Genomic DNA, 18,551 nt, shown 5'->3' with positions numbered 1-18,551 from the left:
ATCCATATAACTTCTATCTCAAACGTTTTTCCACCACTTTGTTTCTAACGTTTTATTTATAAGTGATTTATATCAATTACCCAATCCGTAAAGCAACTGGTCCACAAGTGTAAATGCGCATAACGCAGATGGTGCACTGTACAGTTATAAGCAGTCAAGATGTAATTTTTTCAAACATTATTACACGTTTTATAATGGATGTAGATGCAGGTCTACAGTATATGGCTTAACTGTGCTTAGTCCCGCGTCACTGCTTACAATAACTGCCAGCTCACCTGCTTCCATCAGACGTCTTCGAGTTATCTCGGACCACGAATAGATACGATAGATCAGTTTATAAATGCCCTGAAAAATGATATCTACCGCAATAAAGTGGAATTCTGAGCGATCATTTCTCGTTCCGCCTCATAAAACGTTCATATCGTTTCTGCCGTTCAAAATACTTTTCGTATTTCCTCGTTCCGCAGCATTAATTGCTGCACTACGTACAATACGATTTTTTAAAAATAATTTTTAAATAATATAACAGCATGAAACACCTAGAAGTGTCATTCGTCGTTATCGACAAACAATATCCGTGGTTTGCACTATGTCTATGTGTACACGCGTTTGGCTATATTTAAAAATTTAAACGAACCGTTGAACTAATTGTAGAAAAATGAAGTTCTGGATACAAGTCAGATATTAACGTTCATAGATGTCGAATACTTACAGTTTCAAACTTACGCAAGAATAAATCACATTTTTGTTAAGAAAACAAGTGCAAAATGCGTAACGGCGTGTTGAAGCACATTTCTAATTAATACCCAAATCCTGTTTATCGATATATTTTTTAAATCTGTTTATTATTTTGTAGTAACGTCAAGTATAACATATAATATCAAATGAACCTGTCTCTCTCTCACTCTCTGCTTTAACTCTCCAAGCTCTGTTTGATATCATTCTTATCTTTACACTTACACAAAACACAACTCCTATACTTATATCATCAATTCCTACGTAACGGCATCAGTGCAATTCCCCAGTGATAGCTTTAACAAACTCCACGAATGCATTCTGTCACAGGCAACGATAACAATGAAATCGTACCGTTGCACCTTGTTCATAGGACACGGAATATTATGCTTACAGTTATGCGCACGTGTCCTCAAAGTATCAATAAGCCGGTACGTGGACATAGGCATTCTTTATTCATGCGTGACATTTCAAAGGTCTCACAATTATTTTTTCTATAATAATTTTCTACCAAAGATCCATCGGTATCACGAACACGTATTATTTCCTTTATGTACAAAATGTATGAGCTACTTTTACGTACTTTTAACGAACACACTATTTCGCGAAGCCCCAAAGAAAGTCGCACACTCAGGCTGACTCATAGTGTATGGATTTCAACCAAACACGTGCGCCTTTTTAAAGACAGTAAAAATATTCCGTCTGTCAACATTATTTTCGTTATTATCCTCTATCGCGCACAGTGCAAACACAGACATAAAGTACATCAGCGCCAATTGACCAATGGACTTCTTTTAAGGGTTAATGACTGACAGTTTATTGTTAAACGGCAAAGCGATGCTTGACACCGAAGTCGATGATTGTTTCCCGTGTTCAATGTCAGCACAGCATAATGCAATGTAGTGGGAGCAACAGACTCGTAGGCATTGGAAAGGTTGGGTGAGACACTCACTCAGTCGTCCAGGTCCGCTCGGTCGGAGCGCACAACTCGATTCCAAAGGCTCCCTTCTCGTTATTTGTATATTTGTGCGGATTATTGAAAAAAATAATTAATCGATAGCATAAAGTATCAATCGATCCGAGAAGAATAGAGCTCGCGCGATAAGAACCGCCAAGTAGTTCTGCACACGTGTTCTACTTGGTTGACCTTTACGAAAATGCATCAGTATTGTTAAATCGCGCTGTAAGCAGGTAAGTGGAGAATATATAGAATGAGAGATGGGATAAAATAATAACGAGTATCGTACGTGATGCAAACGCGAACTGAATCGGTTGTACAAAGTCGTGCAAGGGATACTTTGGATTTTTCATACCCGACGGAAATCCGAAACGGTGCACTTCGGGGTCAATTGGGGTTGAAGAGGACGATTGTGAGCAAAGTGCAGCCAGTAATTTCCTATGTGCTCCGTATAATCGGATGGTTCAAACACCTTTGGTGTTAATACCGCAAAAGGGAAACTATGGGAACAATGTGCAATCATAATTCATAATTAAATCTTACAATGAGCCGAACACAGATTCTCAGGCTAACGATGCGAACCCTCCTGGAGATCGAGTTTATCTTGAGAAAGAAATCGGTAAGCGCGCCTTCTTGACTTCCCTGCCGAATAGCAGAGTCGAGATTATTACTCGTGCATCGGTTTTATTGGCCACTTCGGTTCTTTAACGATCCTCTCGTAAAACGGTTCGGCTGATAAACCCCATTTTTCGTATAGGTACATACACCTCTGGCAAATGAGGTATGCACATCAGCTTCGAAAATCTCTGTAAAGGATAAACTCAACGTGGACAGGATAAAACAAATTTTTATTATGGAGAATATAATACAAATTGATTACCGAACGATGTACCGTTCGTCTGCAGTCGCAGAATCCTACTGATGAATTATTTATCGGCTCTCCGATGATCTCATCCTAATGACTAATTCGAGATCTTTTTTTTTTCGAGTAGCAACAGAAGAAGATTTTCAATCCTGTGAAATAAACTTAGCAAAACGATTAGTTCAAATCACGTATATTAATTGGTACGATATACACGGAGTATTCGATATCAATTCATATTACGAAACTCAATAAATCGTATAAATCGGCATTCCTCATTTCGCAAACCTAATTTGTGTGAAGTCACTAAATTTATCGTTACACTTCATTTTTTTTTATCACGACATAACCACGCTGATTAGAACGTAGACAAATAGTATAACCATGGCCAAGGGCAACGCTGACTATCGCAGCACGTAAGAACGCGACATAAACAACCCGTATGAGGTATTAAAAAACGACGAAAACGATAATTCTATATAAAAAGTAGAAATACCGCGAAAACACGTGTCTTGCGGTAATTCCGTCAACCGGACAAAATAAAAGTACATTGAAAAAAAATAGGAAACGAGCGGATTCCATACTAACCAAAATTCAATCTTCGCAAAGGCCCAAAGTATAAACGTAATAATAATAATAAATGACATAAAATCAAGCCATAGAATAACTTCAAAAAATCGGCAAACATCTCGAACCCGATACACGTATCATCCAACGGAATTTATCACTAAATGAAACTCCACGTGACAAGCTCTTAAAATTTAAGTGTATGAAAATTATTCGTGGTCCACGTCATTATTCTGTTGTTCAGTTTGCCTGTGTGTACATACATACAACTACCTACTTACCTTACCTTCCTGCCGGTCTGCCTTACCTTACTGCTGCCTGTACAATCTTTCTCGCTTTTACGGTTAAACCACTCGATGCGCGATGCCCGTCTACGAGGCATTGTAAGACTCGCAGCCAGACACAGTGTTGCATTCCTAAGATGATTCAGGTTTGCCTGATGCTCCCCTGTGGTTCGGTTCAGATGCACGTTCGATAACCAATATCCAAGGTAGCTAACGAGGGGTGTTGCAGCACCCTTACACATTAGAATCTTCCATTAGAAATAATAAAAGCAAAAGCTCGCTGGATCCTGCACAGAGTTGGCTCACGTGTTTTACGAGTTATCAGTAGGTACGGTTCGCAGTATAATACGTGGAGAGACTCTTATAGCATAGCTTAACGATTAGCATCGTATACCGAGTGTAATTGATTTCATAAGGTTCGATTTATCGATTTTTTCAAATCATACTTTTCAGTTATCTTTAAACTTTAGATGAAAAGTAAACACTGTTTCTCGATACGTCCTACTAGCTATGATGAATTTTATTGAAATTTTAAATACTATTTTCATTCTCACGTCCTATCTACCTACGGTCGTTTCACGTATCCCAAATGTGTTACCGACAATGATGCCAGTGGTGTATGGTCTCTTCGGAGTGTATTTGATTAGTTCAATAGAGCGTACAATGGTTCCCGGACGTATGTTACACATTTGGAGTATTGTGACAGCAGACCTGTAAGAAATTTAACAGTGAAAGTACAGCTATGAGAAGTAATGCATATGCATGGATATTCTAAGAGCTGTTACGAGAACAGCTGTGGATGCGCATTACGCGTCATATGACGTCCACGTTATTATGTCAGAGTGGAAATAGAGGTTTCGTCAAGATGCAAGTTTTCCCAGCGTTCAGGTAAATGCATTGCGCGTTTGACATAATAATACCATTGAAGTTGCACGGAGCGAAAGTATCAGCACGGTAAATACGGTACACCCCATAGAGACACAGCACTCTCATGCCTGGCGAAATAATTAAAGTCACTTTGCAAATTGCCTTTTATGGCTTGTAATCACTCATTTTCCGCAGTGAATTATGCGTCTCGTTCCGCCGTGCGGAAAAACACGTCACGGCGACAACACGCGGCGACGTTGAACGTCTAGAAAACCCTCAGCTAAAGTTTACATAAAAACGTCGAGCGAATCTAGAATCAAGGTCACGCCATGTATAATTCTTTCAATTTGCTCCTCCTTAAATATGATTTGTTAAGCGTTTAGCGGTTACTTTTAAATTGCTAGCAATTTCGAGTCGTGCGTGCTCCGCCTGTTACGGGCATGTTATATCGTTGAGTTGTATTACGAAGTGTATATGCACACGTCGCAAGAATCTTTCTTTATTCACTCTCCTTGTGGTCGTAACATGGGGACAGATATCGCGGAACAGCCTCGTACGACTCGATAGGCAAGAAGGACAGTCGCAACAAGCGTATTACTCGTATCTGTGAATACATTTCGAAATTTTCATGTAAACACTAATTTACGCTTGCCTCACCAGACATTTTTAACTACTGTCGTGGCATTTTAATAAAGTCAAAAATATCAGGGGTTCTTCGTGTAATTCACCTGGGTATTGGTATTGAGAATTACATTAACCTTAAAAGAGAAGTTGACTCCTAATTGGAAAACATAGGATGTTCATGCTAGTCGTGCTGAGTATTTGGTTTCTTCCTGTGCTTCACGTTTAGCATACAGATAGTCTAGTTATTGTTTTCCACGGATGAGGAAACAGAAGAGCAATTAGCATTTCACATTCCAGTGCGGTATAGACAAAACGGACCAACCGTGTACGTATCCTATGATACATTTACGGTCATTACATCGATTTCTAGGTTATGTGTAAGCCGGGGTATATACTTCGCGAGAGTTGCACACTTGGGAGTTTATGATAGGCTTTGAGAAACGTAATGACTTTTTTATTCGTGTTACGGTACCACGTGCGGATAATCAATAAGACACTCTCGGTATATAATAAAATGTAAGACGGGTATTGTCGAAAATTAGGTTAAGATAAGATTACGACGCGAAATGATTCAGAGGCGTCTATAAAAACTGAGTGGATTTCAGAACTGATAACTTAATCTATAGACAACGCGAGTATTGGCACAGGATGTACTTCCATAATAAACTATATTTTTTTTTAAATAATCACATCTCCTGGAACTTCAATGTTGATTTGACTTAATAAGTTATTATCCTAAAAGGCGATTAAAATTGACACAGCATCAACTATGAAAACGTAGCTAAAGTCAATCGAGGCAGATGATCCCATTTCCAATCGTTCGCTTCAATCAAAATAATTATCGACTTCCACAACGTCAAGCTGATTCCGGATCAGGGTCGATGTCTGAATCATCCAAAAGAGACCTCTAGTGTACCACACTACGCTCTGCTTGGTCCTCGACTAAGCCCAGCAGTGAGATGAATGAAATTGGACACCCCGAGTTGATTCTATGCTTGTATGCTATACTCTGTGATTTTTCTATCCTCCGTATCTCTTCACGCATTCATTCGATACACTTAGTGACCACGAAAAATGCATCCGCTCCGTAGAGGTGTGTGAACTTACCTACCGGATGATGTAACGCAAATAGGAGATGGACACTAAAACTTTGTTTGCGAATTGACCACAGACCACAAGGTCTACCGGTGTACCTTCTATTCTACGGGATTATACGGATAAGGTCGAAGAATTTAGAAATGAATAAGACTAGCAGAAAAAAGCCGTGAAAAATTAACGGAAAGAACCAAAGGACTCGCATTACGCATCTCTACTGAATGACGCCTACCATAATAGTATCTCTTGATGCGTTTGATTATCTGTTGAAATAAATGTACTATTTTCACTGAGCGATACTAGACGACACGCTATCCTCATTCGGCACCACATGCCGCGACTGCATTGACAGCTTTCACAAGCAACCACCGTAGCACTCTATACTGGAAAGACCAGTAGTTCCTCCTCGACCTCTATTCCTCGAAGCTTCACGGTTGGACATTAGAAACAATATAGATCGATTCGCCTCGCTTCATTCACTTATATATGTATATACACGCGTTAAAAAAAATATCTAAATTACCTTTCATCGCGTAAACATAGAGTCTCTCTTGTAAAGGTTAGCTAGTCACGTATGTACCTAGGCTCTTCCAAGTGATAAAGGCATAGAGTACGTATCCGATAACTTTCTTGACGCATTGTTTCAGGCCCTCAGAGTATATCCATAGAGAGGATTGGCCAACTAGCGGCCTTGGGGCCTCGTCCTTATACACACGCGTAAAGAATCACGTACAGACATATCGGACGGTCGTTGTACACTCGTGCGCGAAGCCCCAGAGCATAGTTACACAGCTATTCCAGCGTGGAATGTCTGGCATGTCGCTCATCAAATGCCCACAAAATAAAAGGACCTTGCCGGCCTTGATAATGTTCCTTCTGAGTTCCGAGGTCTCGAAAGAGCGTGCCCGGCCGTCTGCTGCGTGTGTAAGGGTCAGCTTTCTCGTGACACTGTCCGCATATGAACGAGCGAGCGATCATGGAAAGGCGGATAAGGAGAAAATTCACTACGTGCTACGAGGCTACTCACGCCTTTGCTCGGGGCCTTTACTGGAACTGCAGACAGGATCTAGTGATCGACAGACATGGCTATAGGAGGACAGAGTTAACTGCGCGCGTGAAAATGTCCCTAGATTTTATTTTCACTTCAGCTCTTATTCTGGTTTATATTATTCAGGGTCGTTTATACCTCTCGTGTGCACTTTATCGAGGAATTATTATGCGTGCACGTGATATTGGTAATTAACGATTTTATTGAACCATATGGTTAACCAGCCAATGGTAAAGTGCGTGTATAGTCTGAGATCGATCTCTGTATCGTCTAGGGACATTTGCACGCTCCTTAAGTGCTGTTATACAGTTGGGAACAGTGCCGTGCGGTGGTTTATTCTTTTGGATGATGCGATAAGAAAGGTACTGCGAAATATTATTATGCAAGTAATATAAAGAAGGTATTTATAGATTTAATTGAAATGTATAATAATAACAACAACTATAGCATTTTGCATTTATGCACGGTGTAGCGTTTCAATTTCATACTCATGTTAGACAAACAATATCGTAACGTCGAAATCTTGAGGTTAAGTGAGAACGGATTTTGTGCTGTAGCAAAAAGAACGTGCTTTTTTACTACGAAAGTTTACCACGATTTCCGTCGCGATACGTATAATCGTGAGAACGAATGACCGACATAGTCATTACGTAATTTTTTTTAAATACGCGTAAACCGTATTACCAGGAACCGTTATTATTATAGAATTACTGGAAGCAAATATCTCATATGTTTGCAGAAGTACCTAAGCCACAGTATCCTTGTACACCCGGTACATTTATAAATCTCACTGAATGACAGGGAAAGTCATGCGATCTTTAATCTGCTCCCTCTTTTTTTCTTAAATCTCATGGAAAGTTCAGGAGCATAGGTTACGACCCTGGATTTTAAGTGCTACCGTTAAAATCAACTCGCTAGTTAGCTCCGTGGCCCGGTCACGCCGAGCCGGACTTAATCTGGAACGTCTATACGAGTTTGCGAGTAAGCGCAACAAGAACTTGTCCGGTCGGAGCGACTTGCAAGGCGAAAGACAGACTCGGCACGCATATCCTAGAATTCCAGCTAAGGTATATAATAATATCTAGGAAGAGAACAAGTTACGACTTTGTGTATAGTTTACTTCGCGTATGTTTTACGAGTACTTACCCGAGTGAGTACTACAAGTATGTACGCTACGCGTATGTCACTTCGATTTAAACGGTATCCGGAATATCCCGCGACTGAAAATACTTGCGGGATTATTAGCCGACGGTACGGCAGCACTGACGCTTCAACCATTTCAAAATGCTTGGTTAAGTATTATCGTGGTATGGCCAACCGGTCGAAGGCTTCTTTCTTTGAGTGATCCTCATATGTATAGTTATTACAGTCCACGTCTTGGACGGACGTGGCACACTTAGTGCATCATCCATTTTGATTATCAGAATGGCCTATAGCTTGGTTTTGAATCGACCTTGAATAGTATATAATTATTGAACGTGTTAAACACAAATTATACTGTTGGATAAATTCAAAATCGTTGCCTATGGCTACCGCTTAATTATATATATAAAAAAAAAACTAGTATTGTCGTGGGCTGAAGGATCAGTTCTGATTTAGTGTAATCTATGCAGTATACAGGATTTGACTAGTGAAACGCATAAATGGATATGTGAAACGGTTGCGTAAATAATTATTAATCTTGTTCATTAATTCGATTACTTTGCTTTTGAGATTGTTGCTTATAACCGATCAATCCGTACTGAATTCGTCAGTGAGATTTGTTCATGATGATTATTCATGATTGATTTGCATCAAAGAAGGAGATCGTTACTGATTTGAAGATGGACGAACGATCGTCGCTGCTTTGTAAATTGAGTCGTATATAGGTCTGGTAGCACTTTAAAATAGACTTAAGTAAAATAAATGCCTGTGTAGCAGCGGTGCGAGGGACTCTGATGAAATCGGAGCCGCACTTTAAGAATGCGTTTACCATGCGCGACTGATTGGTCTTGGCACGTGGAATGTTTACGGGTGATAATGCTGTTGACCCAAAATTCAAGTGAATGTACTATAGTGAGTACGATCGTGTCTAATAAATATAGCAGCCAATTATATGACAGTAGCAGCTCGTAGTACCGGTATACGTCGATATAACAAACGTTGGGGAAAGTGATCACCTCTCATCTATGAGGCTACTCTCCATTAACAGGTGACTCTTCTTAGTTTCACAATGCGAAGTGAATCGATGACAAGTTGACAGATATTTTCTTTCCGCTTTAAAGAAATTATAGCCTCTAAAAAGTATTACCATAGTTTCTAATTACTCCTTTACTGTGGAAATGATGTTCTATCAATTGGTAATAGATATTCATTTACGAAAATGTAGTATATTGTAGTATTGAGGCTCGGGTGGGTAGCTTGTTGTGAATTGTAAAAAAAACTGTATCAGTAATAATGGAGAGATCAATCGAATTGCGACCAAGAGTTTCCACTTCAATGTCACTAAACCGTTTCGCTCGACTGCACGAAAAAAATTGAAAGTGTCAGTGAGATCTTCAGGGAAAATGTTGGAATTTATTGGAAAGTCTGATCATCGCATGAAACTATTTATGTCGTTTCTTACTGTCAGATCATGTTTTACCAGTGTTTTTAAATGTCCAATATATAATTGATGATCAATCTCTTATTTAACGTGACGTTATGCATGGTTGTACGTATTTAAGAACATCTGACATTGTAAAGCTCACTGAAATCCCAAGAGTGCGCAACTTACGATACTTTGTTAAAGAAGAAATAAAGTGACGAAATTTACAAACAACTTCAGGTTCGTTTATTCATTGGCGGGAATTTCGACACGACACATCGCTCAAACCTTGGTACAGTCCTCGATTAGAATCCACATCGTACGCCAAATTAGCGAGTCCTTACCTTTCGGCCTACCAAAAAACGTAGGTTACGTAACGCATGCGTAAAATTGCCCGCGAGTATCTATCATCGTGATTTTATCATGATGAAACGTGACTGGTAACCTTTGGTTGCGAGAAGAATTTACTTGAGAATTAGTGAATGAGCGACTGTTCAGGTGGCAGTAAAAGGTACTAAAATCAAAGGAGTAAAACGTCGTTAGACCCAACAGACACATTTCCGTGTAAATTATCCAACTTGTAAGTTGTTTTCTATATATTCATAGTTGGAGGCGGAACTGCAAGTGAGAAACGGGAACATCCTCATGCTCATATGATAAGTATGGAGAGAGGTTATGTATACTTGTAATATATGAAAGCATTAATGTCAATTTCAAAACATGCGCAGAACCAATGCGCAGTGCGTCGAAGACGTCCAGCCATGAACTTTTCTTCTACACCAGCAGTTATCCTTGATCAGGAATTTTCTGTATATCCTCAGGCAACTGCAAGTACCGTGGCGAATGAGTGAAAAGTGAAAACCCCGTTGAATATACATACTTTGCCGGTGGACTAGTGGCACAGATATTTGCATCGGAGAAAGTCGCCCCACCCGCTGATCCGTACGGGTATATTAATTTATTAAGGCCTTACGTAACAGAGCGCGTTATCCCATTCAATTACAGTTCACATCGTCACAGATTCTAATACTCCTTCTATGGTAGTTACGATTCTCACGATTTCAAGTTTTTGAATTACTCCTGCCTGACGACCGTGTCTAGATTGAAAAACATAAGATTCCATACCGAGACTTTTATACGACGTTAATTTGTTACTTTTAATTATAGCGATGAGACTCGCTAACATAATCTCATTGGAATTCACGATCTATTGGTTATAGCCAACTTTATGAGATGCATCTCAGGTAAAGTAATTCTGAAGGTGCAGCAGATTTCCAACTTGCTTGTAAAAATATTCAGTGACACGTAAATATTACGCGACGTGAACGAATAATGAAGACGTACGATTATTTTCGTTGTGATTTCTAAAAAAAAATCATACCTATATCGTTTTTTAACGCGTGCACCGTTACACGCGTAAAATCCTAAAAGATAGAAAAATAGGTTAATATCCGAACAGATACCAAAGCCGGTTCGTTGTTCGTTTCCACGCAGCAGTTCCATTAAATCTATATATCGGGACGCGATGACGTAAGGCAAATCGTTACGTATCTTTCGGAGAAGGCAGAGAAGGAATTCTTCAGTGAGATTTGGTATGCGACCAGGTAGAAATGCTCGCTACACTCCCTCGCCATCGGCCTCCTTTGGATTCCGGAAGTTTATAGAAAATTAGCATCCTCTGTATAAATTAAATATTTGGCAATATTATATTAAAGAAAAAAGATTATTTTTAACGTTTATTGAATTTTATTAAAATATTTATATACAACCTACCTCTCGTTATTAATTAGACGAAATTACTGCATGGCAGCTGTAAGAATATTTGCCTTTTTTTCATTTCCGTCTAGAGTGCCGTGCGAAGGGAACCTGAAAGTCAGGAAGAATGCTACAACATCTTTTCATGAAAATTATCTTCGGCATTGTAAGACGGACTTTCGATGAGACTCTCCCTGATGATCTCACTGTTCCGTCTGCTGCGTAACTTGCTCATGCGTAATGTAATGCCGAGTATAGATATAGAAAAAATAAATTTAATAGTCCATATTATATATTTTCTCTCTCTCTCTCTCTCTCTCTCTCTCTCTCTCTCTCTCTCTCTCTCTATTTCTGTCTCTCTGGACACATTAACATTTCGCAATACGAGACAGCTATTTCATCGGTTTGCATCCTGGATTTTTACTTTTTTCTTTTTTTTCTTCAACTCTTTATAACTTTATTTCCCGTCTCTCGGTAATGATTTATCCTTCGCCAACCGCATGCTTTAACGTGCCGCAGTTTGTTCCCTTGGAATGTTCCCAGACAGGACTGGGAAAGTAATATGGCAAGCGTTCCAATAGTCTATCCAATAGAGCACGAGTGGCTCTAATACCGATCGATTCGATAATAGCCAATTAATGTGTCAATGACGTTATTACCTCGGAAAGAGATCAATCCTTGGATATCTGTATGTATTAGCTACCTTGTATTTTCATTAAAAAGTTGCTCATTCTTTGTTTGCTTTAACGTTACGTATTCCCACTTCTTGCACTCTACGTAATTCACTGAGATATTCCTTGGAGTGGATGTACACAGGGAGAATGGAGTTTTGAGGCTTTTTTTTTTCGTGGATACCTCACGGCTATTAGTGGTCCATTTAGGTTTTTATATGATGGAAATCAGGGACAAGTGCAGCCACGACAAAAGTCGTTTTGGTCCACCGATTTCGCCGGAAGCTGTATACGTCGGTGTCTGAAGTACTCCACGTTTAGGAATACTATTGAGATACCGTACTGCCATGTAACTTTTTAATGAATTTTCGAAAGTATTGATTCAAGCAGCTCTCAGTCGTACGTTTCAATATTAGCTATAGATTATTGAAACGTTACGCAGTCCGACAAGACTTTCGTGGTGGTCGTGAAAATAATAGAAATCGTCAGATACATCTTGGAAAGCGTCATTGCATTTCCGGCTATTAATATTCTAGTGACTTTTTTTTATAATGGTTTGAAATTGTCAATGGGTCACTTTGACTTTATGCTTTCTACCTTATTTCGTATAATACGACAGATGTCTGAAAGATGGAATTACGATCGCTCTTATCTCAAGATGTTTTCATTGCTTTAATGTAATTGAAAAATTTGAATGACTACTGTAGACACGTTATGTAAATGAAAAATTATTAATTTTCAGAATGCGTTGGTTTAAGACGCATAGCGAAGCCCCAAGACTTTTGAGCCTGAGTCCTCTGCGAACCGACGAACATCTAGATGGTGCATCTTTGCAAGTACATGCAGTCACCCGAATCAGAGGTAAGAATTCAGCGCAACGTATAAAATTCGTAATTATCCACTTTATATAAATTCTAATAAAAATACAATTATTGGATGAATTTCATGTTTTGCGCCAACGACAAAAAAAAAAGCAATGATGAATAGACAGACAAAAAATAACGGAATCATCATGAAATCGTAGGAATAAGAACTTTTTTTTCTCGCTAACCTTGGTACGCTTCACTGGTAGAGTGAAAAATGGGAAGAGGTCGAGAAAGTCTTTCGTGCGGAATCGACGATTGTGTGTACGAGCAATAACGTTATCTGGCTACCGTATACGCGGTACCTAATGTATTTTTCATGCGAATCATTCGGCTCTGTACGCGTATGGCAGGAGACGATAAAACTCTCAGTGCTACCAGGAAACTAAACAAAGGAGTTAGTCAACCCGGTTATCCAAATCGCGTTGGCGGAATCATTGTGGTTTTTGGTCGGCACTTTGTGCTCGTCCCGCGGATACTTGTGACGCGTCAATTACAATTTTCAGGATCTGACTATCCACTACGTGTATTCGCACACGTATCACATATTCAAGCATGTATTTCAGTGTTGCAATACAAAAAGTTCAGCAGAAAACGCCATTCGGTAATATTGGTAGCATTGATAGGAATGCACGTGTACAACGAGACATGCTTAGATATTGGATCCTTTATGGGTAACGCATAGCCAATATATACTGTGACGTAGGGTCTTACCAAAAAACAGTTAGTGACACAGTTTCTTTTGCATATTTTAATTTTCTCTTGCGATCAGCTTAGCACTAGTTCACCTCACCGACAGAACCGGTCAGGATATTGCAAAAATTGGAAATCAAGATTGCCCCGATAATAAGATTAAAAGTCTTTATTGATCGTGATAAGGGTAATGATTAATTTCCCTTCAAACGTCGAGATACCAAATGCAAAATTATTGATTGGAAAGTTGCTCGTTATGGTTGTGTCAGTAACTCGTATAAAATTTTGAAAAATCATTTACCTTTTCTGGCCTTTCGATTCGTGCTGTTAATGTAGGTCAGTTCTGGTCGATGGTACGTCACTTTCCTATGGACTTTCTAGTAACAATTTGATATTTTTCTTCTGCAATTTCACACTATGCAGACAATTCCCGTGAAACCGTTGACATAGAAAAACTCTGGCGAGGTAATTCCCCAGAATCAAGGTAAATTACGATTGTTGCCCGAAATAAACATCGAGCTGTTTATATGTATAATTCGTCGTACCAGTTTATTATTAGCAATTTTGTGGGACGACACTTTCATAATAATATTTCAGTAAATTTATTTTTCGAATTCCCAGAATATTTTTCATTAAGTAATAACCGATAACACGAAAATAACAATGAGGCAGGTATTTCGCATGGAAACTTTATATTTTCTTAATATTTTCATAGTAGGTTACCATTTTCTGAAATGGTATTAGGCGCACCTTGAGTGTCATAAGCGGAAGTGACAGCCGAGCCAAACCTTGAAGTTTCTTCAAAATTCAAGAAAAGTCAATACGTCATCAAAAGTATTATTCAGTACTAACGTAGTATCTATCTTCAAACAGATAACCCATAAATGACGCACTGGATCGTATATCAATTAGTCGAGTAAGAAAAATTATTTTCTGTTACAAAATTTCATTTCGATCTTCCACATGCATCTCACGTTTCTCATTCATCATTGTACCCGCGGAAAGTACACGAACCTAGAACGTATTTGAATCCGGTTTAACGAGATCGAATACCGAAGTCTCCCCTTTTTACATGAATTTTTCATTTTCTCTCTTTCTCGTCCTTCCTTCAGGCACGCATTACCTACGATAACGAAGCATTCTCAAAATAATCGAAAATCATGAAAATCACTAGACACGCTTTCTTTCCTTTAACTTGTCTCCCACGTCTGTTCTCTCACGCCTAATAATACTTGAGGGACTGTCTCATACGGGATGTCCTGCCTTACACACATCCTGCATGACCGTCCATGACAGCATACGAGGGAACGCGTATAATACGTCACGCTTCGCTGATATAGCGCAGTTTTCTCGCGACTGTCAAGCCAAATGGTTAAATCCAGATCTTCGAGAATGGAATATTTCGTTGTGGAAAGTGAAGCAGGAGAATGTCACAGAAGATTACGGGCTAGAAGTGCTATACAGGAATTGATAAAACGTAATAACAGAAAGTCAAATAGGATATACTGAAGTGTGGGAATATATATAGTGTCGCGTGGTCGAAGCACTGGAAATAGGGATAGATTGATATACTAGGCTCTAAAAAAAGAAGTGGTCATCCAGTTTATTTCGTTCAGCATTGATCTTGGCCAGTGACCTTTACTTTATTACATTTTTATATAGCGTTTGACAGGTGACTAATAAATGTTGAAATTTCTTAAGCTTATCTAACATACTTATTTTACTGGTATTTATTCTCACGTCGGAATGCCTGCTCGCTATCATCCTGATAAGTTAATATTTATGATATTACGTTTGTACATTCTCTTTCTTGGTATGATAATTCAGACGTACCAACTTGTTATTGGAGACAATGGTCTAGACAGTAAAGGGAAGTTCGGTATACTTCGCGTATAGGCGCGTGCAGTTGTCTTTTTTATATTAGAGAAAAATGGGGAATTTCCTTTGCGAGCCATTACACTCTACGTCCTTGTTTGCAGATATGTCTCCAGTGCGGTGGGTACGACGGAAGTCGTCGAGTTCTGAGTCCGAGAGGAATTGCTACAACGTGCAGACTTCCCAAGTGACGACGGAACGCAGCGCCAGCAAAAAGGACAAGAAACGAATACAGGAGGAGCGCATGAGGATTTGCGAGAAGAGGAATCCGCTACTGGACCGTGTTAAAAACACGAGATTGAGCTTCTTCAGAGACAAGGATTCCGACGACGAGTCTGAGGACGGAAATAGGGTGCAATTCCGTTCTATGAATGAGCTGAGTCAACGTGGACTAACGAGGAATGAATTCCGACGATCAGTTTGTGAATCCGACCTTAAGCAAATCAGCGAGGAGGAAAAGACTAGCGCCAAGAGAAAAAGAAGATCAAAGTCCCAGACGAGATTACCCAGTAGAAAGAATTGCGAAGAGCGATCGCGTTTCTTCGGATTTCGTGCTTCTACGCCGAAAGTGTGTAAGTCGAAGGATGACACGTTAGAGGATAGTCCCAAACCTCGACGAAGATGGCGAAAGAGCAAGGACTTTCTGGCTGATAATGATTCTACAAAATCCATTGACATTCTAACGGTGAATAACGAGAGTCCTGGCAAAGACGAATCTTTCTACGACAGTATCACCCCGTCGAGTTGTTTAGCTGCGAAATTCCGTGCGATGCAAGACAGGTACCTGAAGAGCTCTACTAACAGATTGATAGCCAAGATATATAAGAAAGATAGCAAGGACAAGGAGAAGAGAAGACTTCGAAGTTTTTCTTACGGAACCCTACCGGGCCTTGATGAGCTCAGGACAAATCCTCTTTATGAGGAACAACCTGATCAGGACGACAACGATTCTGGTATCTTGGACAACGACTCCGCTACTAGTTCACTATTGGATGACAGATGCAGCAGTGATGCATCAGGATTACTTACTAGCAGCATCAGCGATGCATCCCCGCCACAGCTTCCACCCAGAAGACCATCAGCTCCCATAACGGAATCTGAGAAGAATGCACAGATATATTCCAGTCTTGAACTGAACTCTCTTGTAGCAAATAACATTAAGCACAACTCTACCAAGTCTCTGGGACCTCAGAATGTTACCCTGGGAATAGAGCGCGATCCTCTTAGGACGATCTGTCAGGCAGCGAATTCCGAACTTATACAGCGTCAGACTGGTTTTGCGTCCAGGGACAGACGAGCTCAGAGTTTAAATCGTAAGGAGATCGTCAAAAGACTTGCTAGCAGTAAGGAGAGTCTAGAGAGTCTGCGACCGCAAGTTGTGCGAAATAAAGCTTACACCATGGAGACCACGGTCGTGAAATTGGTAAGGGAGAAGTCTGACGAGTGTCTTGGTATCTTTATAGCCAAGTCTCTAGAATCTAATCCTGGATACTTAGTAGCTCATGTCGTGCCAAATGGCTTAGCTGATCGTGAAGGTACCTTGAAGATAGGCGACGAGATTCTTATAGTGAATGGTAAACGTCTCAGAGGATTGAGCATGGCAGAGGCCAGAAAAATCCTAGGAAGTGGAAGTGGGCCCGGTGAAGTGGACATAGTCATTTCAAGATACACCAGTGTGGATCATCCAAGAAGGCTAAAAGAAAGTAGTGTAGATTATGAGAATGTCAGTATAGAAAATGGTCATGGTGTTATAGTCGAAGCTGTCTCGCCAAAGTCCCACTTCAGAAAGCACCATTCGCGTCGACTAAAGGATAAGAAGAACGATTCCAGTAGATCAATCTTCTCGGAAAAATCGTCATCAACGATTGACAGCTCTTCTCAGAGTATCTCTAATTTTTGTACGCTGCCAAGACGACCTAGGAGCACAGTTTGCACTTTTCATACAGTGGTCTTCGAAAAAGGCCCTGGTAAGAAGTCCCTTGGATTCACTATCGTTGGCGGAAGGGACAGTCCCAAAGGAAGCATCGGTAACTTACATTTATATCTATTCTCAGAATAATTATTATCCGATTTTTATCTAACAATAATGATTTACACTATGCGTCTTTTATTACTTATTGTCCTTCAGGATCTTTTATATTCTGACTCCACTGACCGTGGGTCCAAGGATGGTCTTCCACTATTGATTTCACTGTAGAATTTTGTACTGGTCGTTGGATCAATATGATCAAGAATGATAAACAAATGCAAATAGTTTCAGCTGGACGGCAGCCATACTTGAAAATTGTGGTATAGTATCTACCATAGCATACGTATCCAATGACCGGTACACGCTACCATTGCTTTAAACGTACATTATGTATACATATATCAAGACCAGAAGGCAAAGCCTAAGAATATTTTATGACCCGTCTAATAGTGCCTGTACGTAGAGGAATGTCTGAATTTAATTTTCCTTTATTTTTCTCTGTCATAGGCATCTTCATAAAATCGGTATTGCCCGGAGGCCAGGCCGCAGAAGATGGTCGATTGCGGGCTGGGGATGAAATTTTAGCCGTGAATGGTCAAGTCTCCCATGATTTGGCACATCGGGAAGCCGTGCAATTATTCCGGAATATCAAAAGTGGTCCAGTTGCGCTGCATTTATGTAGAAGAGTCAAGCATCGAGAATCACAGTAAGTAAACGCGTTGAACGTGCGTTTGAAGTTTGCGCATATTTTTTTAACAGGATCATACGTGACCTCTTGTTATTTTTATGCGTTTCAGAGCACTAAAGGCCAAATCGTGTGCAGATCTTTTATTGACGGACGGATAATCTATTAATTTTATTTTGTAAAAATGAGCGAACCAAACGAAGTCTACATGTATAGCTATGAATTTTCATGTACATATTGTAAATTTGTAAAGTATAACGTGAGGGAGAGAGAGAGAGAGAGAGAGAGAGAGAGAGAGAGAGAAAAGAGAGAGAGTCGCTGACAGTAAATGCAATATTTAATAAATTTGTACATACCTAGTTGTTCGATCAACGATAATCGCATACGAATCCTATACTTTGCGAAATACAAAACGTTTAATAAAAAGTACGATT

At 39.7% G+C, this 18,551-nt stretch overlaps 2 protein-coding genes across 4 annotated transcripts in view; one reads left to right on the top strand and one right to left on the bottom strand.

Annotated features, from left to right (window-relative positions):
- LOC107274713 (Golgi phosphoprotein 3 homolog sauron) overlaps positions 1-253 on the bottom strand; it is a 5,730-nt gene extending 5,477 nt beyond the window's left edge. The window contains exon 1 of the mRNA XM_015754126.2: positions 81-253. The gene's annotated coding sequence lies outside the window, so the exon portion shown is untranslated. The remainder of the gene's footprint in view (positions 1-80) is intronic.
- Positions 254-1,679: 1,426 nt separating this feature from the next.
- On the top strand, positions 1,680-18,543 carry LOC107274710 (pro-interleukin-16). Of its 3 annotated transcripts, XM_025092038.1 has the most exons (6): positions 1,680-1,926; positions 11,454-11,603; positions 12,775-12,893; positions 15,568-17,490; positions 17,940-18,138; positions 18,230-18,543. In XM_025092038.1, exons 3-6 carry the CDS (start codon positions 12,776-12,778, stop codon positions 18,276-18,278), a joined length of 2,289 nt encoding a protein of 762 aa, XP_024947806.1. In that variant the 5' UTR covers positions 1,680-1,926; positions 11,454-11,603; position 12,775; the 3' UTR covers positions 18,279-18,543. The 3 variants fall into 3 exon arrangements, with proteins under 3 accessions (XP_024947806.1, XP_015609600.1, XP_015609602.1); XM_015754114.1 differs by lacking the exon at positions 11,454-11,603 and having other exon boundaries at positions 1,681-1,926; XM_015754116.2 differs by lacking the exons at positions 1,680-1,926; positions 11,454-11,603; positions 12,775-12,893 and adding an exon at positions 14,940-15,065.
- The last annotated feature ends 8 nt before the right edge of the window (positions 18,544-18,551 follow it).

The sequence above is a fragment of the Cephus cinctus genome, unplaced genomic scaffold (assembly GCF_000341935.2).
Source record: "Cephus cinctus unplaced genomic scaffold, Ccin1 Ccin1_scaffold0101, whole genome shotgun sequence".
NCBI classification, from domain to species: Eukaryota; Metazoa; Arthropoda; class Insecta; order Hymenoptera; family Cephidae; genus Cephus; species Cephus cinctus.
Note: the sequence above shows the minus strand (reverse complement) of the source record. Positions and strands in the feature narration are given on the sequence as shown.